A 23,683-nucleotide genomic window follows, 5' to 3' on the forward strand; every position below is an offset into this window, starting at 1 on the left:
AGCCCTTGCCATTCCTGAGCTGAATGGCACCTTCTCCGTGAGCATCAAAGGGACAAAAAGTACTGATAACTTACCACCCAAAGTTCTGCTGTTTAGGACTACTTATATTAAAAAGAAAAACCCAAAACATCCCATAAATCCACACTGAGCATTTGTACTGCCTTCAACATTGCAGCAAGACCGTGGTCTAAGGACAGCCTGCTTAGCTGACTTCATAGGCTAATTGCATGAGTGCCCCTTTATCTTGAGGGACGTGGTCAGTGGGCATTGGTGGTGGTAGGTGGATGGTTGGACTAGATGGTTTAGAGGTCTTTTCCAACCTTAATGACTCTGACTATAGAATTCCCATCACGTTTCTGAGGTCAGAGTGGAGGAGGAGAGTCTCATTCTAGTGCTCTTCTGCATAATCATGTATTATTTTATCTGTTTTCCCCAGCCTTCAACATTCTGGTTAACGTTGGCGTCGTGCTTACGTACCCCATTCTGATCTCCATTGGCACAGTGCTCAGTGTCCCTGGGAATGCAGGTACAAGTCCTTGCTCGTGGGTTGGAAGATAAGCACATCAGCATGCAGACAGCAGAAGCAGATTTTTTGTCTAAATGGTCAAAATGTTCTGCCACGTATTTCAGAAGGGATTCGATGTCGCTTGGCTCCCACGTGTGCTCCTGGTGATGGTGGGATTTTTCGTTAGCCAAAGCCATTTCTTTTGTCTTCCTTTTCTTGGTGGCTGTGCCCATACTGAGCACAGAGAGGCAGGCAGCGGCCCCAGAGCTGGTGACTGATGAGGGCAGCCCATACACGTGGAACTTTACTCCAAAGTCCTCCTTCTTCTTCAGTAGCTGCTGTCTCTGCTCTTCTGTTTTCCTCCTCCACCCCCCTGCAACTCCAGGTGTCTGGGCACATTTCCAAAGAAACATCTATTCAGAGGGGGATGCAGGTCAGAGATGCACGATGTGATTGTCAGCCCTGCAAGGGCTCAGATTTGCTGTTATTACACTTGTGGGGCTGGCAGGCTTGGCCTGGAGGCATCACCTCCAGTTTGCTGCCCTCCCTGATCCATGTGGCAAAAGGATATGACCTGTTGGTAGCCTTTCAATATCTGAAGGAGAGCTACAGGAAGGAAGGAGACAGACTCTTGAGCAGGGTCTGTGGTAACAGAATAAGGGGAAATGGCTTCAAGCTTCAAGAAAATAGGTTAGATACAAGGAAAAGTCTTTTACACTGTCCAAGATCTGGTTACTCTTGGGGATGGCAGACAACGTGGCCATCTAAGATGCATGTCGTGGAGATAAGCCAGGCTGATCTGATGCCACAGTCTTTTTCCTGCTGCAGTTTTGATGGTGCTGTTGTTTCTCCTTCGCAGCTGTGGATCTGTTGAAGCACAAAATGATCTTCAGCGTGGTGAGGTTGGGAGCCACCATCATCATTTGCATTGGGTTCCTGCTGATGCTGCTCCCCGAAGAGTGGGATGAAATAACCCTGAGGTTCATCAACAGCTTAAAGGAGAAGAAAAGTGAGGATCACGCCGACGACATCACAGACTCCAGTGTACACACGAGAAGCAGAAGTAGAGCCAATGGCACAGTGTCTATACCACTAGCTTAGGGCTGGTGGACTGTACTGCACGCAGGTGTATATTCTGTGAATATAGCTTAAATTTCCTCACTCCTTGTATGCTTAAAAATGCCATTTACTCTGAACTGGGTATGAGTTGTAAGATAAGAGAGTTAGATCTATAATAAATGTTTACATTTATACACTTACCAAGGAAAGGGTGTAAATAACCACAATAAAATGTTTTCTAATTAAAAAAAAAAAAAACCACAAACATTTAAGCTCTTGTGTTACTGAACCCAATGGTGCTGAGCTTTACCAAGAGCCCAGTACCTCCCAGAGCCTTCTCATGAGAAATGGAGCACCCTGAACCATCAGCACCCTTGGGAAATGGCAGATCCCATTTCTTAGAGCATTTCATTGGGCCAAACAATTGTTCTTCTCATCCGCCACAGTGAAAAACCTTTCAAAAGCCAAAGCAAACCAACCTGGCCACTTCCCTCCCTGTCACCATAGGGGAGCTGTGACCCAGCATTTCTGGGATCAGTCACACTTGTGGCTGAATGGGCACCACCCCAGGTCGGTTTTGGGGTTGATACATTCATTTACACCAACAGAGAGCTGTAGAGATGTGTTTTACTGGAATTCCAGCTCCTGCCAAACCAAACACACAGGGAAAACAAGCATTTCCTTTCAGCATGCATTGACGAGTGCGTTTTGGCACGCAGCTTCACGGCAGCGTCTTCAGGCCCAGCACTGGATCCTTCAAGGAGCCTCATTAAGTGTTCAGCAAGGAAAATAATGTGAAATCCAGGGCTGTTCTGCACAGCCGTGTTGCTGATCCATTGGAGGAATACAAACTGAGAATCCCACCCGCCCAGTGCCTGCTCAGACGCAGCCTTTCTGCAGCCATGCCTTCCTCCCACCCCCAGCAAAGCCACTCTGCCTGCCCCACGGCCCCCAAAAACACAAATTTCCAGATGAGGATCTGACCCAGCTCACCCCCACCATGCCCACTGTCAAGGTCCCTCAGTGCCACATCTCCACAGTCCTTGAACCTCTCCAAGGATGGTGAGCCCAGCACTCCCTGGGCAGATGTACCACTGCATCACTGCTCTTCTGGAGAACGTTTCCTATTATCCAATCTGAATCTTGGCGTTGGCTTTGATGTTTTAGGTGGGTTTGTGATAAACCTGCTTTTACCTTCAGCAATGCCACTACAAGAGATAAAGCAAGGGTAGGGGGTGCTTTTCATATACCTGGGGAGGTTCTGGAGATGCTGTGACCCACTCCGAGCATCAAATTTCTTTCCAAAGTCTGAATGTTTAGCAAATGAACCACTTGTAGAAATGCCTCCAGCTCAACCAGCTGAGGCAGTACTGCTGAAAGTCGTGTGGAGGTAAAAACAAAGCAGTGACCAGGGCCGTGTCAATGTTTAACCCCGCTGGGAAGGGCACATGAGTGCATTTGGCGGTGGGATCCAACCCTGTGCTCGGCAGCCAGTCAGGAGCTCTGCATCACAGCACTGCTTTCAGAGTGGGCTTTTCCTTCTTCCCAAGCTCTACAAAATGGGTCTCAGCTCTTCCAAGACGCACCCCAGGGTGACCCAGGTGGCACCGATGCTCAGCAGTGAGGAGGTGCTGGGGGACCCCAGCCTGCACCCAACAGCCACAACGGAGCATGGACATCCCATAGCCCATGGGCAGCTCCCACCCCTCCGCCAGACCGGGTATGGGAGAGCCTCTACAGGTATGGAGCAAAGGGGGGAGGCTTTTCCCAGCAACCTTTTCCCTTCCCAGAGCCTTTTGAGATGGTCTCAGAGCCCAGTTCAGAGCACCCCTGCAGTGCCAGACGCAGCATTCATATCTCAGCCCCATAACGTGCACTGCTGGGCACAGCCATATCATTAGCTTAATTAGAGTTAGACTTTAATTAGATGTGAAATTCAGCATTAAAATAAATCAGAGTCCCACGGCACCAGGCTGACTCCACTAGCAAGAGGTGGGGAAGGTGAGTCCTGCTGCAATGTGCTGTGCCCCAGATGTCCCATACCCAAACCTAGAGGTGAAGGAGGAGGTTTGCGCTCACGTGGAGCAGGACACAAGGAATGCCTGTGGAGGGACAGCAGGGTGCTGTGACAGCACACAAAGCATTGGTGTGACAGTGGTCTGGGGTGAACAGATTGGGTTTGGGGGGTACTGCAGCCCCATCAGGGCACCTCCCGCTTTGTGCAACTGGTAAATGTGGATTTAACACCCATGCAGTACCTTTTTCCCTGTCCCTCTGTGCCATAGCCCAGCCCTTTATCCCCATACCCCCTCCCAAGAGGCCAAGATATGGGAAGCTCAATGACTCACATGGAATGGCATTCAGACACCCAAGGGCAGGTTTAGGGAGGACAGAGAAGCTGTAACAGTTACTGTGCATGTTTAATTGTGCAAGCAATAACACTCCTGTGCACCCAGGAGGAACAGCACAGAGCTCAGGGCAGGTTTAGCTCAGTTAAAGCACTGCCTTAATAAGTAACAGGTGCTGGTGGGTGGTAGCCAGGTGATCTTTAAGGTCCCTTCTGTGTGATTTTGTGGCTGAGCAGCAAAAAGAGGCTCAGCTCTCTGCCTGTTCTCTACATCAGGATAGGAAACAGCGGGGTGGCCATAGAGCTCAGCAAGGTGCTGTATGTAGAAGGAGAAGCCCTAGAGATGCTACAGGAGACACAGAGGTTGGTTATTGTCATATATGGACTGTGTGAGGGGTTGTAAAGGGAGAAGAGGGACATGTGGCAGACAGGTTTCTTAGATGCAAATACATCCATGTGTTATTTCTGTGGGTAACAATAATTTGTACCTTCTGTTACTGGAGTAGTGTCACAGACTCTTTGAATTGGAAGGGAGCTGCCTTCAAGGCCATCTGGTCCAAATCCCCTGCAACGAACAGGGACACCCACAGCTCCATCAGGTGCTCAGAGCCCATCCAGCCTGATCTTGGGTGTCTGCAGGTATGGGACACCACCACCTCAATGGGCAAAAAATTGGGACAGATGGATGTGGGAAATGCCAATAAAAATATGGTAGAAAGCTGTAGTTGAGTAAAGCCCAGGAGCAGACTGGAAGTGACTTCACTTCATCTTCTCCTTTTCTGATCCCTCAGGGCCCTTTGACTTCAGCACTGTGCTGGTTGGAGAGAATGGAGCCAGCAGCATCATCAAGCTGCACCCACCTCGGCAACCGCAGGTAGGGTGAATGTATGAAGATTCACATAGGCTCTGCTTGGCCTGGGGACGGGGAAGCAAACATCCTGCTTTCTGAGCACATGGCACAACTTAAGCAGAAAGCCCAAAACTGCTTCCTGCGGGATGCAGTGATCGGTGGGATGTGGGATGTGAGCAATGTGTGATCCGGGCTGCAGCTTGTGGTGTCACATGCTGCCATCTAGTGCCACATTTTTCAGCTTCTGTTCAGCTTCGTGCACACAGAAGCTGACCACGAGCCGTACGCCAGGGCTGGGGAGCAAGGTGGAAAGAAAGCACACGTTATGCAGTATTGCATGGAGGAGGCGTGGTGGAAAATGGGGATGCCATAGGCAGAGCTGAAGTACATAGGAACCCATAGGGAAATTTTCCATTAATTCTAGGGAGCTTTCTTTTACCTTTACCAGTTGCATTGGCTTGAATTGGGATTCCTCTCCAGCATTCCTTTACTGCTGCCTTTAATCTCCCATAATGATACACTGATGGTTGGACCTTAATTACTCTGTGATCCCATGATTTATTTGCAGGATCCTTGAAGATTACAGCCCAGACTTTGGCAGCAGCTTGGTGCAGCCAGCCAGAGTCGTGTCACCAGTCAGAAGACACTCTTGTTCACATTCAAGAGGTTAATGATGTCCCATATAAAGTGCAAGATAGGTCTTCCAGATAGAGTCTTTGATGCAAATGGCCTTGAGTTGTGCCAGGGAGGTTTAGACTGAACATATGGAATCATAGAATCAATAAGGCTGGAAAAGACCTCCCAGATTCCCAAGCCCAATCCATCCTACCATGCCCACTGACCGTGTCCCTCAGTGCCAGATCTCCATGGTTCTTGAACACCTCCTGGGATGGTGTTGCTATCACCAACTTGGGCAGCCTGTGCCAATGCATCACCAGTCTTTTGGAGAAGAAATGTTTCCTGGTATCCAACCTGTGTTCATAGAAATTGTGCTCAGGCATTGGAACAGGCTGCCCAGTAGAGTCTCCATCCTTGGAGATATTTAAGAGACATGTGGATGTGGCATTGTGGGACATGTTTTATTGGTGGATTTGGTAGTGTTAGACTGATAGCTGGTCTTGATGGTCTTAAGTCTCTTTCCCCAACTAGACGAGCCTAGGATTCTATGATGTTCCTTTTAATTTTATAGAAGTCAGGCTGAGCTCCCATCACAGGTGGGAAATGAGGAGTATTGAGACTAGAAGTGAGCCAGTGTTATCTGGGAGGCTGAAGGAGATATCTTAGTTCTTGAGATGGAAATCCATGCTCAGAACAGCCTGTAAAGCTGCTGAACTCCATCAGGAAGGACTTTCCATACCACGTGCAGTCCTGCAGAGTAAGGCCTTAGCCTCCAAAACAGTCTAGCTGGATGGAGGGGACGGTTTTCAGGGCCAGGTAACCAGGATCTGGCCTTGGATGACCTGCCAGGAGACACTGTATTCAATGATGATACTGATGCGTGTTGAGTGTTTGCTGAATGTGCCGAACTCCTTCTTGTATCCCAATCAACCAGGCCAGAATTGGAGATGGAGGAATGTCTAAGTATCTTCATGTTGGGTTGGGTGTTTGTATGAAAAGAGGAATGCTAAACACTAAATATTGCACTTGCAGAGGCTTGAACCTGCTGGCACTCCAAGGGGGATCACTGCTGCAAAGCCCTGGAGGCAGCAAGGGATGGATGGAACCCCAAAAGCCAAGGTGAGCACACAGCAAAGGGCCAAGAGCTGTGCAGCGGGCACGATTGTCCATGTGCAGCTCCTGATGTCAGCCTGAACAATGCACAGCAGAGCAGAGCAGCACCTTGGGAGCAGGAGCAGGCATACGTGACTTTAATGAGAAGTTTCCGTCGTGCCCTTTAGCTGTGAGATAGATAAGCTGTGAGTGCTTTGAAAACCTACACTAAATTGCTGCACATCGGCCAGACAGGAAAACGCTCGCTGCCTTCATCTGGGCAGCACCTGAGGGACCGGGTGTGGGTTGGCAAGAAGAGTTTCTTTTCCTTTCAGCCAACGCAGGTGTCTTTACTGATGCTTTTAATACCTCACAGACTCTGGAGAAGAGGGGGCAGAGCCTGAGAGCCCTCCCTGGCAGACGGCAGCACTTGCACAAGATGCAGATGCTGGACTTGACGCGCCGGCGCCGAGAGGTAACGCAGGGATGGCCCTGGGGAGAGGCTGAGGATTGGAAGGGTTTTTCCATCTCTTTGCCTCCCCCCTAGGTGAGGAAGTTCCCATGGGGTCACATTCTGTCTTGCGCTCGTTTTGGCAAATACGAATTGCCCTGGTTGAGCTACCTGGATGTGTGATTACTTGCAGTGCCAGCTCTCTAATGACGTGCTGCGTCAAGCTGTTAGAATGTGTTTGCTCCTCTGCTGCTTGTGCTGATGACTTGTTTGCAAACCCAGGCGGAGCTGAAGCGGGATCTCCACAGGGAGGCAAAAATCAATGAACAAAAAATGGAGGAATTGGGTTCAGAGATGGTCCTTGACACATTTCAGAGAGGCGACAGCACCAGGAGCCAAGACCTCATCCCTGCTGAGCACAGTCTGCATTTTGATAGTAACACTGGTAAGCAGAATCATGTTTCGAGGAGATGTAAAACTTCTCAGCATCCTCATCTGGCCATTTGAACCCCGTGAGGTTCAACAAAGCCACATTGTGAGGTCTTGCACTTGAGTCAGGGCAATCCCAGCTATGTGTACAACTGGGAGAACTCCTTGAGAGCAGTCCTGCGAGAAGGACTTGGGGGTCCTGGTGGAAAAAGCTGAAAGTGAGCTTTATAGGAGCACATCTATTCTTAAAAGTCCTCTTTCTCATGCTAATGAACCTAAAACAAGCTCTCTCGTGGTCAAAATAAAAAGGAGGAATACAGACCTCTGATAGTGGTAGGGTAATGGGGAATGGCTTTAAATTAAAACAGGAGATTTAGGTTAGAAGTTAGGAGGAAATTGTTAGAGGGCAGTGAGGCCCTGGCACTGATGCCCAGAGCTGTGGGTGCCCCATCTTAGGAGGTGCCCAAGGCCATGGATGGGGCCCTGCTCAGTCTGAGCTGGGGGGAGCAGCCAGCTCGCTGCAGGGGTTGGAAGTCAATGATCTTTTAGGTCCCTACCAACCCAACTAGTCTATTAAGTCAGTTTCCCTATGGAAGCCAGGGAATAGCCATAGGGGCACAGAACCAAAGATCCCAGGGCCAGGAGCAGGTTCCCACGAGCAGAAGATCAGACAGTGCCATGTGAAGGTACTGGAGATGGTACTCACCTACTCACATACATTGGGAGTCTTAAAGCATCTCAGGCAGGAATGTGCTCCCTGGGACACAACATGCAAATCCCACCATTCCTATGGGTCAGCACTAAACCAGTTGCCTCATTAATCAAGTTGTCAGACTTGATTAATTCACCCAACAGAATGAATCACAGAATGGTTTAGGTTGGAAGGGACATTAAAGCCCAGCCAGTTCTAAGATTCTATTTCTGAATAGGCTGTGCCAGGTCTGCCCAGCCCCAGGAACGTGCTCTGATCTTGCAGGGATTTCTCAGGATCTTCCTCATAGGGATTACCAGCTGAACCCAACAGGATGGGCATGCCTCTGAGGGAAAACTGCAATTATTGTTATTTTCTCTCTCAGGAAACAGAGGGGATGGAGGATTTGCAGGGCACCATGCCAGAGCTGGGCTTCCCCTGGGCAGCAGCAGCAGCAGCAAGGTTGGGCTGTGGTTCTGCAAGGAGCCACGCAGCAGGGATCTGCTCTGGGACACTTCCAGCACTGACTCTGAGGAGTGGGAGAGGGAAGAGAAGAAGCTTTACCGCAGACCTCCGCTGGTGAGAACCAGGACAGAGAGAGTTTCACTCTTTGATAACTTCTTTGATAAAGAGTTCTAGCAGCCAGGCTTGGGATGTGCTGAAGGAACAAGCTGTGATCTCTGCTCCAGATAGACCGTGACATAGACATGATGTTTGCGATGTGCAGCATTTCTGAACACAGAGACCAGCAGAGAGGAGCACTGGAGATGAGGTGGTTGATGTGTGGACAGAAATGACATGTCTGGGTATGTGAAAGAATATCTGGGGGAAAAGTGGTGTGGAGCGAACAACGATAACATGGGGGCAGAGGGAGGAGGAGGAGGCTGGCAGAACCAACAAGCAGGAGCTGGAGAATATTCTGGGTTAACCCCCATATTAAGTTCCAACTGAAATAAAGTGTTTTGCTTTCCTTAAGGTCACTTGGGCCTTTCTGCTTGTTTTTAATCCTGCATCCTTTTCTAAGCCACAGAACATCCATTCAGATTGAAAGGCAGAACGATTGGTCAGAGGTCTTTTAATAAACATTCTGGTATTTCTAAGTATTTTATTATTACTTTTTAAAATTTCCTTTCCTCTGTCCCAGGTGACTTTCCTTCACCTCCAGCTTTAATGGATAATCTGCTATAAAACATCTACGTTTTGCTCACTTGGCATTGAGAAGAGAGGTGGGTTTACTCTTCCTCCCATCTCCCTCATGGCCATTCATTTCCCTCTGCTGGAAATCTTATCCCCTTAGTTTTCATGGCCTCAAGTTGCACCGGGGTAAGTTTAGGTTGGATATCAGGAAACACTTTACAGAAATGTTGTTAAGCACTGGAATGGGCTCCCCGGGGAGGTGGTTGAGTCACCAGCCCTGGATGTGTTTAAAAACCATTTGGACGTGGTGCTCAGGGACATGATTTAGTGGAGAGGTTGTTGGGGTAGTTTGGTTTGGTTGTGGTTGGACTTGATGATCTTGAAGGTCTTTTCCAACCTTAGCATTTCCAAGCCAGGCCATCTTGAATAAGTGGATCTGGTGTTGGCTCTCAGCAGGAGGCACGCTTCTACATGTTTTTAGGGGAATTAGGCACCCATGGCTGATTTGCTCTCAGCAGTTTTTAGCTGTTTGTCTCTCCAAGGATTTACTGAAAATCCCAGGGAAAGCAGGATTTGGAAATCAGAGCCAAAGCCTCAACTCAAAGCCAAAGCCTCCATTCAGCACTGATCTCTGTCTGCCTTCCTCCCCTCGCCCTTTGCAACCTCTCTGGATGTATAGCAAGCCTGTTCTTTGGGGAGAAAGCTGCTCCTTGGAGCCACGTGTGAGTGCATGGAAAAGCCAAGAAAACAAATTCCAGTAAGAAAACAGCTTTTAATGAGAAAGAAGGCCTGCTAATGAGTCTGGGTCCAGAGCATGTGTTTTAAAAGCACCCCTGTGTGCTTTTCTTGTAAATATGGTCGTCGTGTGTGAGCTGGAAGGATCCTGAGAGCTCTGAATTCAGCACTGAGGGTAGGCTGGAAAGGTCAATGATTTAATGGGCTGGAACAATTAATCTGGCACTTTTCTATACACCTGTCCTCTTAATGATTCGACGCATCTCCCTTCTGTGTTCCCATCTGTCAACAATTGAGCTGTAATTGGTGTAAATGCAATTTATCTCAGATAGAGCTCATTTGTTTCCCGATAATGGCGTTGCCAGCACTTGGGAAGAGCAGTGCCCATGGAGAGGGTGTGCAGAGCAGTCTATCCATTGCACAGGCTGCATGGAGACTCTGAGCATTCATTTATCAACTCACAGTGTGCAAAATTGGCTTTTCTGGAGGCAATGAAGCCAGGAAACCCTCTTCCTGCTTCTCATGCTCAAAGTCCTTTGACTGTTTTGCTTTCAGTTGTGTTAACTCATCATGACCTGGAGAGAGGCAAGTGGTAACTCGTCCTGCTCTCAAGTTTCTCAACATCTGTTCAGAGGCTGGAAATGAAAACGTTTTCTCTATTACTGAAGTTGAAACTTAAACCTTTCTGCAAATTCCAGAAGATGGGGGGGAGGGGGAACACTACAATGCCAGGGCTGCAACTCAGAGAGGTGGTTCTGAAAAGCTCCCTATTCCAAATGCTTGATACCATCTCATCATCTGAAGGATGAGGTGCTACGCTAGGGGTGAGGTTTGCCGCTTGGAACTGAGCACATGGTGCTCGTGCAAGTCATGATGGAATGAAACTCCTGGTCTGAGGTTGCCTCCACAGCAAGGAGAGGCTGGAGAGGTCCTGTCAACTGTCAGGGATTGGCATGGGATGAGCTCTGAAGGAACTCATGAAGGACTGAAGGACAGCACATGAGCAGGGGTTGATTTTGGTGGTGCCAAGAGGCAAGGATCCGCAGCATGGAAGTGAAGTGGGATTTGTCCGTTCTCATTCATTGCAGGGGAGCTGAACTAGAAGACTTCTAAAAGTCCTTTCAATGATTCTAGGAGATGTAGTTCAGATAGATCTCTGCCCCGAGGCACGAGAGCATAGGATTTTCCCTGTGAAAGGGCTGTAAGATGGGTTTGGTGGTGGACTTGGTAAGATGGTGTAGTGGAAATGCTGTCACAGCTTCAAGCAGTGATGGAGCACCTGGTGAGAAGGAAGGGCCAACCCAGGTGAGCTCAGGTGCAAGCAATGCAACTGAGTGACCAGAAGGGGTAAAGTCAGGATCCATCCCTTCCCATACCTCATTTAAATGTTGGCAGTGGAAGCAAGGATATCTCACTGGAGATCCCTGTATACCTGTGGTCTTCCAAAGGTAAGCAGATTATTTTCTTTGTTTCTGTGTCCATGACTGTTGTATTTTAAGCAAACCTTCACCTGCTGCAGCCTGGGACTTTGCTAGTATGCTGACACTGGTGCGCTTCCCATTGTGTTACAAATGGCCAGAGCAAGATAAGTTTCTCTTGCTCAGGATTAACCAAACTGATTTTGCTGAAAAGTCCAGACAAAATGACTGTGCTCAGCCTCAGGCAGGCAGTGGAGCTGGGGAAAGTCAGCACCAATGGTTAATGTCTGGCTAAATCATTAGTAATTAAATGCACCACTTAAAAGAAGAAATCTTGAAGAACCTTTCCTCTATATTTAGAAAAGCTAGATGCTACTGCAGAAGTCTGAAGGCCCAGGTTGCTGTAATCTCTTTTCTTGTTCCTCAGCAGAAATACAATTTACTAACACTTAGCAAAGAGCAACAGCTGGTAAAGAAAACTGAATGAAGCTCAGTGCTGTGCTGTAATTGGCTCTCACCATGCAGCCTGTGTTTATGTCATTTTCTCATCTTCCCAGGCTCTGTTTTCATCCGGTGCTCAGAGCACTAGACCTCCTTGAATAGGAATGTGGGTGTTCAGCACCAACCAGCATCCTCCCTTCACCGACACCTGCAACCATTCAAAAGCATGAAAAAAAACCCACCATCAATAGCTCTTGGATATTTCCACTAACTTGATTAATCCCTTATCTCCCTCCCTTGTTGGGACATGTGACAGGCAGCGGGGATGGTTTCAATAAGCTCAGTTTCAGGCTGTACATGAAGATTATGGTGTGATCACTTGCTTGGTTTGTCTAACCAGATAACCTCAGATGGTGCTGCAGAAGCACAGCCCTAATGCTCTTCTTTCCCAACTTTGGAAGTATTGATTAATCCCTCTGGGTTCCCAGCTTTTCTATATGGGCTGATGGTTGGACTAGAAGATCTTAGTGGTCTTTTCAACCTTAATGAGTCTATGACTCATTACTCAAGGAAGGTCAAGTGATGGCACAGGGGACCCTGAGGAAAAAAGAGGGGTGGGTATGAAGGGATGGTGCATTTTCTGGGGTGTCACACCCTGTTGGTAGTGCTGGGCTGCTGGCCAGGAGGCACATGATCTCTGATGGGATGGAGCTGCTTACAGATCCCTCCTGTTCTGTGAGAGAACAAGCATTTATTCCTTGCTTAGCAATAGGGTTGTAGCTTTTTGCCACCTACTGACGTGCTGTGGGAATGGCTCATCCTGCAGTTCCCTGCATGAAGTCTGATTGTGCAGTCAGCATCTGCTGAGCAGTCCACAAGTATGAGAGAGCAGGTACCTCCCTTGGCACACAGATGGGAGAGCAGGATGCATTTGATCAGTTGTTCCTTGCTATGTAGGAGCTGAAGATCCCAGTGGATCTCTTCAAATTCAGGACATTCTGTGATTTCAGGATAATTCTCTCCTCGTCCCACACCTTGAGTACTTCTTACTGCTTCCTTCCAAAGAGCAGCACCATGGGAGAAATCTGACATTCCATTTGGCTTCTTCTCCTTTTATCTCTTCCCCCATTCCTCTACTTCTTCCCCTTCCACCTACTCCTAAAGTCTCTGCTGACTTTGGCCCTTGCCCAAGGCATCTTCCTCCTTACTGGTGGACAGAAGCTCTCTGCAGGATCCGGAGTGTTGCTTAAGCTTCACTTAAACCCTCTGCTGATGCTTTAAGCAACACACGATGCTGAAAGTGCTGACTCATTGCTCAGAGTGAATTTCAAAACTTGTGAGACAGCCAAGAGTACTTTTTGTTGTCTTTTTCTGGAGATGCTGGATGATGTGTCATCTCTGTGGGCAGTTCTGTTGTGGCTCTTGTTCTCTCATGCAGTTTGACAAAGCTCAGCTCAGCTGAGTCCTCTCTGTGCTTACCAAGCATGGTCATCCTTGGCCTCCCTGTGACTCTTAGTGTAAATGAAGTGTCCCAATTTGTGTTGGTTCCAGGGATCCCCCTTCATCTACTCAGAGCTTCTCTCATTTTTGTCTGTTCATAAAGTGACCTGGGTTGAAAAGGACCTCAAATTTGATCTACTTTCAAACCTCCTAATGTGGGCAGGGTCACCAACCACTAGAACCAGGCTGCCCAGAGCCACATCCAGCCTGGCCTTGAGTGCCTCTGGGAATGGGGCTTTCATTCATTCATTTCAGCTTTTGTTCTTCTTAGTTTCCATCAGCACTGTGGTTTGCTAACGTGCATCTTAAGTCAGGGGATAGACTAAAACTGCCATGCTGCTGATCCAGCCTTGAATTCCCTGTTCCTGTGTAGTCATTGTGGGACACAAAGTTACCTGTGCTGGCATTTATTAGCTGGTAGTACAACAAATGACCCTTTTAATCAAATCAGGCTTTATGCAGCATATGATGTTGTTGATAATGACTGAACAGGCTGCATTAACTCAGAACTTGCTTAAAATGCTGGCTCACAACTCTTCTGGGAGAAAAGCAAAGCAGGGCACTGCTAGTTTTGTGGTCTCACTGAACTTGTGTGGCCAGCTACCTGCCTCTATCTGGTCACCATTTGATCCTTGTTGCAACTGCCACCCTAGAATAATCAATGTGGCTTACAACTGACTTCTGTACTGTGAGAACAGCGAGTTTCAAAGCCAGGCACCCCTTCTATTTACCACACAAACCACCTCATTCAGCTTGGCCAAGCTGACCTAAAAAATACAGCCTTTTGCCACACAGAGCCTCCCTTGTGAGGCTTCTCACTGGAGCAGATTTGCCTCACAGTGCTCTTCTGTCTTTAAAAAAAAAAACCCCTAAGTGCAGCTCCCCATCTCTCCATCCACATGGACACCAGGACCTCACGTCACAGCCACCACTGAGGCTGTGTGTGTGCCCCAGTGCCCTTTTCCCTCTCTTTTTGAAAACAGGCAGGGAACAAAACTGCTACTACTCCTGGTGTTGATAACCACTTCTTCCTGTTGCCTTGGGCAATGCTACGTTGCTCTGCTCTCATTTATTTATTTTCTCCTTCAACTTCATCTTTGAAATGATGATGATACTTGATTACTACCTGCAGCAATGTTTTTGACAAGGAGCTGCTGCCTTTCCAACTGCTCCTACACCTGACCATGGCAGGGACCCATCCTACCAAGGTCCCCTCTCTGTAGGGGTGTCACTTCTGGATGGGGGAATGATGGAGCTGGGCACAGCCAGCATGGTGCATCTTCACTTACCGTGGGAAGGTGGATGTCCAGCTGCACATAACACCAGCATACTGACTATTTCCATGCCACTATATATATATATATATACATATATATATATGTATATATATATATACAGAGAAGAATGTTCAGTGTCTGGAATTAGGAAGCTGCAGAGATAGAAAAAGCTTTTATTTATAGTCCAAAAAAAGCCATGTAAGTGATTACGATGATGAGGAAACAGTTAAAGTGAATGCAGTCTCGCCTCTTTCCAGCTTCTCAGTGCTCTGATTTTGTAACTGATGTTGCTGTTAAGAACTGTGAGCCCTGCCTTTGTGCTCACAGAACCAGAGAGGGGCACCAAGATCTGCATCAGGGACTGAATCCATGCCAACAAAATCCTGCAAGGAAATCTTTACTCTAATGCCAAATGTGTCCAGGCTCAGGCTCTTTTTTGAGAAACACCTTGCTATGGGAATCCAACCTGTTTATTTGCTACTTCAGCCTTTCAATGAAGCCCTTTGCCTGTGGGTTTCATGGCACCGATGGTCTTCAGAAGCTGTTTTTGAAGCTCTTTTTGCAGAAGTCTCACAAAATCAAAGAGGAGGCCGTTACAAAATTTGTCTCAACATTGCAAAGTTCTTTTATTCAGATGGCTTCTGTTGTATTGAAAATCAATGAAATGCTTTTAAAGCAGCGTTCCTGAAGTTCAAACCCCTTCAGCAGAGGATATTGCCAACCAGAGGCCCCAGCATTGCTCTGCTGTGTCTCCCACTCGTAGCTGCCTCCAGTGCCAGCCTGTGGTTTCAATAAGGTCTCTCCCAGCTGCTTCCTAATGGCCTGTTTTGATGTTCCAGCATAATATGGTTCAGCAGTGCTGGTTTCATTGATTAGCACGCAAAGCATGCTCTGAGACTGGATGCTTCCTGCACTTAGCCATCCATGTGGTGTTTCAAAGGGCTGACTGGGAAAGATGACGTTTCTTTGAGAGACAAGCAAAAAGATCCCAAAAAGAAATGTGAAACAAAGAACTGCCAATAGTATTTTGTACTGGTCCTTCTCACAGCACAGAAAGCACTGCTGCCTTCCTGCTTCAGCGAGAGGAGAGGTTTTGCTTCAGTGAGCTGACAAATACACACAAAGCTCATGACCTCGAGGAGAAACATCTCTGCTTCCAAACAGCAGTGAGTGACAAAGACCTGGAGATGCAAGAACATGACCCATGCAGTTAAATCTGTCAGCATGAAACATGGACTTTCCTTGCAGATAGATGGAGATCTTGGGCTACATGTGCTGGAATGTGGAGCCTGGTCTGAAGGAACCACAGGATGGCGTGGGTGCTTTTTGTCCCCATCCATCCAGGTGACAGTGGTTTATGTTATTCACTTCTGTCAAGACTACACAGCTGTAGCATCTCTTGCTGCAGTGTAACATTTCCTAAAGGCTTAGCAGCTGAAGGTCCTTGCTCGTTTATAGCCATGTCTTTTTTCCTAAGGTGGTTTTCCAGAGGTACATGGGCTTGTGCTCAAGGTTCTTTCAAGGAGCCTCATGGAATCAGTAAGGTTGGAAAGGCCACTAAAAAGCTCCTCCAGACCTGCTCCAATGGCTTCATGACAGCCTTACACAGGGTTCCAGAGCTAGGTACAGCCCTCCTTGACATTTCTGAGAACTCTGTGAATTCAGAGCAAGCACTTGAGTGAAGCTGTGGGTGCTCCATCCTCAAAGCCATGGATGGGGACCCTGAGCAGTGTGATCTGCTGGGGATCACAGTGGGGGGGAGTATCCAGCCCATGGCCCATGGAAGGTGGTTGGAACAGGATGGTCTTTAAGGTCCCTTTCAACCTACACCCTTCTATGAGAAGGTTCACTCACTTGCACATCTGCTGTGAGCCAAGTGGTCACACACCAGTGGGAAAACTCTGCACCTCAAGCACAGTGCTGTTTCTGCAAGCTTCAGTTTTCCCCTAGCCTCCAACTTAAATCTATCCATTTCTAAGCAAGTTGGGCTGGTCTGGGGAAAAGTAGGCAGCATTTAAATCATGCAAAGCCTCACATTTACAGGAGGTTCTTCTGGCTTTTATTCACTGCTTAAACACATGTGCACACGGAGGAGCAGGGCTAGGCTAGGGCAGCAAGGAGATGTGAGAATTTTGGGGAGGAAATTCAGCTTGCCAAACATGGCAGGAAAGTGGCAGATTTCTAATTAAGATCTGACTTTCCATTAAGAGGATCTGATTTATCTACACCTGATATAAACACGGATGCTGAAAAAAACACAATGCTCCTTTTTTTTTCCCCCTTTGCTTTCCATTTTCCTGCTGTTCTTTGAAACCAATGCTATTCCGCCCTCCTCCAGTGCCCTCACCACACATCTGCAGCATACTATGACTTACTGCAGCTTACCATTTCCTCCTGAAGTACTAATTTTAAAGAAGGATTTGGTTTCTGTTTAGCGGAGTGAGGCAGTCCAGCCCTCAAGCCAGTGAAGGCAGAAGCTCTTTCTTCTGTGTCAGAACCAGATTAGAAGATTAATCCCTGCTCCTGCAGGAAGTCCGCAGCAAAACCTGCCCTGGGGCAAGTCCATGAGATCATGCTCCTGTAATAACTAAGCACAGATAAAGGATAGCTTACAAACTGCTGTTCTTATGCTTTTCCTCCACCAGCACATGATCTCAGGTTGGGCAGTAGAGAAAGGCTCTGCCTTTCTGGGGCTGCTGCTGGGGCTCAGGGAGCTCTGAGACACTGCTCTCAGATACAGGGTTGGATTTGGGTAGCGCTCGGTGAGCAACTCAGGTTATTCTGTGATTCTATGATCTTGTGTTCCAAGTAGAATAATACTAGGGAAAGCCTTTCTTTGCTGCACAGAGGATGAAAATTGCAAATGTCCTAAGGATGCCATGGCACATCAGGCATCTCATGCCTGCATGACAGCCAGGTAACCCTTGTGCACCAGAACATGACGACAGCACGGGACTCTCATGGTGTTCAGGTGGGATGACTGCCATGACTGCCCCATCTCCAGCAGCACTGCCTCTCTGCAGCACCAGGGAGGGCTTCCAAAAGCACCATGAGCTAACAGGTGAATGCCTTAGAAGCATATCTATAAAACAGCCCCGCTAGATACTCAACACAGAAGATATTTTTGAGGTTGGAAATAATTCAAAAGAAACCTTAAAAATAAGCTTTTAAGGATCAGAAACTCACAGCTTGAAGAAATTTGAGGTTCTCTGGGAATTGTTTGCCAAGGAAAGCTTCCTTACAGTGACTCATTCCTTCAATACCAGGACAGGTTGAAAACAAAAAGCTTGCAAAGCTCAGACAGAACAGGAAGAAGGATGGAGCTGAGGAATGATGCTCTAAAATACATTTCCAAACCTGTGATGTAAGTTGTATTTCCATGTTTGTGAGTACTTACTGAGGTCTTCAGCTGGTGAGACACAAGGAGCCACTTCCAAGAGGGAAAAATGGGTTCTTCCTGTAGGTGGCTGTAGGGATTGTGACACTGGAAAGGTTTCCAGAGCACTCTTCTTCCAAAGGTCTTTCCAAGAAAGCACAGATTGCTGCGAAACTATCACAGAACAACTACAGAATTCCTGCTGAGAGATATAAAAGCTGTTCCCACATGGAAGCAGCCAAAACATAGATGTTTCACATCTCATAGGATCATAAAATCATTTGAGTTGGAAGGAACCATTAAGGTCATCTGTAGCGTGACTGCCCTGTGATAAACGGGAATTTCAGTAACTGTGCTTTTGGTATATCTCAGTGATGTATTTAAGATTGAGCATATAGCAGCCATCGATGCAGTCTCTTAAGAGGCAAAGTAACATATTTGTGTAGATGCATTCTATATGTTCCATTTGTTAACTTACACATGAAACCATTCAGGCCGTTGTTGGTTGGACAGTCTGGAGATTGCCAGCTCTTCAATTTTCACTTCAATAAAACAAAAAACCCCCAAGGAGAACACTTTCTTTTTTTAATCATAGCCAGCCCCGCTTTCTGTAATGAAGAACTTCTTTTCCAGCCCCAAGAGAGCAATTCTTTGAATGTCACTTTCAAACAGCACGATAGAAATCTCTGCAATTTGCAGAACAGAACCCTGCCATTTGCAGCGTGCATTGCTTTCCAATGTATGAAGGCTGCTCCGAAAGCAATGCCTCCTATCTTGTTATGTCAGCCCATTATGTGTTGGTGGGATGGCAGAGGATGTTGAACGTTCCCAGCAACATTCCATCACGTTCTGTTGCTGAGAATTTGCTTTATCAATTAGTGTTATTGTGCTCTTCGTAGCTGCTGTCTTTCCCATGGAAATAAACAGGAGGCATTACTTGCAGAGTGAGCTGTGTATTTACTTTTTGGAGGTTATTTACAATTGCATACTGGTCCAGGTCTCCTGTTCTCAGCACTGCAGAAACACACTATGTGCCAACACTGTGAAAGACTTCAGACCTAAGGCAACCTAAAGGCTTCTGTCTCAATTCTGCCCAAAACAGGAAGATACATTTTCTGGCAAACTCTGTCATTAAACAACTGCACCACTCATGGTTAATGCTGGTCTTTAATTAGACAAAAGGCAGCTTTACACACCTGAAACTGCCATTCATTGCTGGGAAAGCTGCAGGATCCGCAGCTGAGTGGAGAAGGAAGGGCACCCTTAATTTGGCTGAAGAGCAGCTGGTTTTCTTCTCACTCTAATTAGCTCCTCCAGCAGGCCCTTATGCTTCAACTCAATGAGGCTGAAGCACACTCAGCTCAATTCAGAAATGGCACATCAACTATTTTCATCAAACGCATCAAACTCAGAGGGTTCATTTGTTTGTTCTTTCCGATATTAAAGACTAATTCTGACTTAGACTAAGAGCCTTCCTGAGTGCATCCACCCCTAGGGAAAGAGCCGTGGCAATATGAGAGCATTCAATTAGCTGTCTGCTCCAAATTACTCACGGAGAGGAGTGGATTGACATGGACAGACAGCGTGTTTCTTAAGACCCACGTGGGAGGGGCTGCAGTGCTAACAGAGTTTTGGTCCCCTCCTTCAGTAGTAATGTGAGCTTTGCATACAGCTTTCTTACCTCGGCAAAGCTGCTCCACCATTTGCTTTTTCAACCTTCACTTTCAATGCTCTTTCACACCTGGTAGTGTAGCTCTTCTGCTGCTTTCCTTTGTGGTTCACACCTTACTACAGACCAAAATAAGGAACTGGAATCTGTCATAGTCTGCCGTGTTATACACACAATAGAAGGAAAAGTATCCACAAAGAGTTCAAGAAATATTTTGTATGGTACTATCAATTGCCTTTGGGTTGCCAGAAAATGTCCTAGGTCTGGGATAGAGCTTCTAGTCAGTGCAGAGGTCGAATTTAAACCCGTACCTCCAAATTACATGTTTCAGCAACCTGTAAGACAATGGTTAAAACCTCAGAGAATCACTCCCTTCTCCATCCCTGCTTAAAAATTACACAAAATCTGAGAGGTTGGGTTGTTTTTTTGTTGTTTTCTGTTTTTATCCCATAGGAACTTAAAAATATTTCAAAAATTAAAAAAAAAAAAAAATTAATTACAACCTTTCAGTATGTTTTTTTTTTTTTTCTTCTACTCATGTCTTTTCAGACCAGGAAAACCTCTTATTTCTTACTCATAATTACCTGAAATCAAGGCCCTACGGGTCTAAGGTAACAGAAACAGCTATAAGAAAAGCACACAGTGAACTGAGCTCTGGCAGAGGACTGTGCAGACTATAAATCATAAGTTGGATTTGACCTTTTTCCTATCGTAGCTGAAGAGAGATCAATAGGAATTGCTGGCAGTGAGACAGAAGGGACATTTCTTCTCCTTAGCTGTGCTTTCTAAGTGAGAGCAGATGTTCAGTGAAGGAGGAAAACACGTGTACCTCAGCAATGGATCAGCACAACTGCAATCCTAGCAAGGTGTAAGAACCAGTAATCATCTAACAAGGCATCATCTAAAGAAGCCTCCCCTTGAATACACAGAAGCTGCCAGCATCCACTTCCATCTTCCTGTGAAGAGGGCTCAGGCACGCTTTGCTGAAGGAGAACTGTCCTGCAGAGGACAGCAAGTTTAAAAGATCAATACCTCGTCTATTCTAAACCCCTTTGAATTACTGCTTGTTTTTACCTTACCCTTGAGCCTTACAATGAAGAGCAACAATCAAGAGCAAAATGCAGTCACAGCTCTGCCTTCCCCACAGGGAATCAGATATCAACAGGAAGAAGAGAGCCTCAGCATCCTCAACACAAACATGCATGCACTGAGAACGTTCCCCTTTTCCCTGTATGACTCATGGGTCAGGATCCCTCTGCACTCTGTTTTTAAAGAAATCAAAGATTTCCAAAGTGTGCACGAGTGGGCAATAAAACATAAAACATTCATTCCTAAAAATATCACCCAGCCAGCCTTGCCTGGATTGTCTGTTAGAAAAGTACTTCTTATTTTTTCACACTGAAATCAATATTAGGCTTCTCCAGGTCTACTCTAGCCCACATGGGCTAACTAGATGTACTAGGCCTAAAAATACACTGCGGTGCAAGACATAGGAAAACAATTTAACCTGCTTCTTGCACAGAGTAAGAAATGGAAAAGTAGTAAAACATCTGTGAAAGTGTAGCTCCATAACAAAACTGTAGTGATCAGGTAGCTGAGTTGTAAGGAATCGGCAAAGCAGCTGAAAGAACAGACCTGGGGCTGCTGCCAGGTGAGCAGCAACTTCCAGCAGAGGCCAAACACATGCAACACTTGCTGCTGAGTTCTTGGCAAGTTTTAGGAACCTCAGTGCAACTGCAGAGGGAATAAAACAGAGGAGATTTCCAAAACCCATAGGCTTCCCAATGCATTTTTAAGAGCCTGTTTTCATCTCTGCAAGAGTTGCAAGCAATTCCCAACTCCCGCTTGTTACAACTAAAATAATAATAAAACCACTCCTATCTCTCAGGAAAAGTCCAGTGATATTCACCATAACTTGGCACACATGGCAAAAGCATCAGTTCAGCTATGAAACTGAAGTTCATACAGGCACTGCACATTCACTGTTTTGTAGACAGAGCAAAACAACCATACGAACATTTCCATCCAAAAGGAAATAGATAAACAACTTAACCATTTATTTGACTGCATTGTATTTAGACAGCTTGTACATTTCATAACCCCACTGTTTTTGTTCTCATCGAAAAGGATAAAGGGACAGAAGAATATAATCCACTCAAAACAGCAGTCCAGTATTTGGAGATACACTTGACATTTCCATAGATGCCCCTCTGATACCTAAACTCCAATACAGGTTGCAATGCTTATACAAGACCTGAACATTTTGAACAAAGCACTCGGTTTGAGCAACGCCTTGTGGTGCCCTGGAAAAGTTTGTGATTCACTATGCAATGCCAATTAGACTATGCCTGCTTTTCTTGTGGGTGATGAACCTGATCATTTCCTTAAAAAAAAAAAAGGCAAAAAAAAACCCCAAACAAAACAAAGAAAAAAAAACAAAAGAAACCCAACATAACGCAAACATCCATACCTGACATGTCAGCAAATAGCAGTGTTTGGGCAAATCTAAATAAAAACTCCTTAGCTAGATTTGTCAATGCAAAAGGTAAGGAGGAGTGGAACTGTGTTTTAACAACAGACACGAGAAATAACCAAGCTCCTTTTTGCTAAATTCGTTTTGAACATCTGTGTTCACCTCTCTGCAATTCTTGACTTCCCACTTGAGACCCAATTCCAAGCAACACAGAGAATAAATCTGCTTCATTTAACGTAAGCCAATGCATACAGCTTCAGTCTCTTCCGTAGTGAACTGTGTGTTACACAGCAGCAAAACGAGAACCTTTCAGGCAGTGTGCTCTTTGAAAAGAAACACACACCTATCTTGCGCAGCGTTTTCAAAGATGGCATGGTAAGAATGAATTACTTCTTACAATAAACAGAGCTGTATCTGAAGTTTGCTCAGCAGTGCTGGTATTTTTCGGCAGTACCTTCACAAAAAGTGACGTAGGCTAAGTTTCAAGTCTGCTCTCAAACTCAAGACACCCACAGCTTAAATATTAACCTCCAGAAAACTTGCTTGTCTGGCTTTTCAGTTTTTAAACATCAGCAGGCACACAAGATAGCCTACTCTGCAGTTTGCAGCCCAGCAGCTGCTAACAAGGAACGAAGCTTCTCTTATCTGCCTCCTTAGTTCAAGCAAGCCAGAGCAGGCGTTACTTTCCAGACGACTTGAATACATCTGGGAAAAGCCTGTTTCCATCAATTCAGCATTCCCAACACTTTAGCCTTCACCTCCTGAAGAACTGCTCTAAATAACTGGCAAACCAGAGGGGGTAGGAAAATTTGAACAGAAGGTTTTGCTCTGAACTCTGCAAATAAGATTCCAGTTCACAGCACTAATTCAGGCACCATTTTAAGCGAGTTTTCCTTACTGAGGGGAAACAAGCCCTCTCAGAAACACAGCGTTTCCAGGCAGAAAACTCAGAAGGGCCAATTTCTACTACAAGTCTTCATTTTCAAACACAACTCATCGTTTGTACCTGGTAAGAAATGCCCATCACCATTTGCGATCGGTCTGCGCAAAATAAGGCTTTCCTTTAAATCCAGTTTTCCTGCACAGGGATCTTTTCCACATGTTAATGGAGGTAGGGTTTTTTTTTTGTTTGTTTCTGATTTTTTTTTTTCTTTAAATGTACAGTAATTAACATAAACAAAACAACAACAAAAGACTCAAACCAAACCCTAAAGAAAAAAAAAATAAGTGTAAGGCAAATCTGAAGAGTACGCTTAACTACCAAAGAGCAGATTCATTGAGAGCTCATCCTTCCCCCCTCTTCTCCCCTGCAGACTCTTCCAGAAGTCAACTAATACTTTTTTTTTTTGAAGTGGAGGAAAAATAAAAATAAAATAAAAATCCCAACCAACCGATTCATAGAACTGAGCTATAGAGCCACGCTGAACAAGAAAGCCTGGACACTGTAATTACTGAACAGATTGATGGGTATTGTTAAAACCTGTGTAAGCCCAATTGAGACAGAAAGTGAGAGAGGAAGAGGAGGAAGAGGAAGAGAAATCTCTTCCCCATCGCTTCGATTTTGGAAGGAAAAAAAAAAAAATCCCCCAATAATTTAGCTCATGTAAGTTTAGAG

General features: G+C 46.2%; 2 protein-coding genes across 7 annotated transcripts in view; both read left to right on the forward strand.

Annotated features, from left to right (window-relative positions):
• Positions 1 to 1,777, forward strand: part of SLC35F4 (solute carrier family 35 member F4) — a 102,920-nt gene extending 101,143 nt beyond the window's left edge. For all 5 annotated transcript variants that reach the window (XM_048950228.1, XM_048950230.1, XM_048950229.1 and 2 more), the window contains 2 exons: positions 437 to 526; positions 1,365 to 1,777. In XM_048950228.1, the coding sequence (XP_048806185.1) occupies positions 437 to 526; positions 1,365 to 1,606 (332 nt within the window). In that variant the 3' untranslated portion in view covers positions 1,607 to 1,777. The remainder of the gene's footprint in view (positions 1 to 436; positions 527 to 1,364) is intronic.
• A 1,257-nt stretch (positions 1,778 to 3,034) lies between these two features.
• Positions 3,035 to 23,662, forward strand: CCDC198 (coiled-coil domain containing 198). 2 transcript variants are annotated; one of them, XM_048950236.1, is made up of 7 exons: positions 3,035 to 3,304; positions 4,703 to 4,785; positions 6,412 to 6,498; positions 6,848 to 6,946; positions 7,205 to 7,367; positions 8,428 to 8,621; positions 8,732 to 23,662. In XM_048950236.1, exons 1-7 carry the CDS (start codon positions 3,124 to 3,126, stop codon positions 8,837 to 8,839), a joined length of 915 nt encoding a protein of 304 aa, XP_048806193.1. In that variant the 5' UTR covers positions 3,035 to 3,123; the 3' UTR covers positions 8,840 to 23,662. The 2 variants fall into 2 exon arrangements, with proteins under 2 accessions (XP_048806193.1, XP_048806194.1); XM_048950237.1 differs by having other exon boundaries at positions 8,428 to 8,847.
• Positions 23,663 to 23,683: the final 21 nt, after the last annotated feature.

Source organism: Lagopus muta, chromosome 6 (assembly GCF_023343835.1).
Source record: "Lagopus muta isolate bLagMut1 chromosome 6, bLagMut1 primary, whole genome shotgun sequence".
Taxonomy (NCBI): Eukaryota; Metazoa; Chordata; class Aves; order Galliformes; family Phasianidae; genus Lagopus; species Lagopus muta.

Coding starts and splice junctions, on each gene's coding strand:
- CCDC198 (XM_048950236.1), top strand. CDS start 3,124: ATGGGTCTCAGCTCTTCCAAGACGCACCCCAGGGTGACCCAGGTGGCA. Junction 6,947..7,204: donor TGACGCGCCGGCGCCGAGAG/GTAACGCAGGGA, acceptor TTGCAAACCCAG/GCGGAGCTGAAGCGGGATCT. Junction 7,368..8,427: donor GCATTTTGATAGTAACACTG/GTAAGCAGAATC, acceptor TTTCTCTCTCAG/GAAACAGAGGGGATGGAGGA.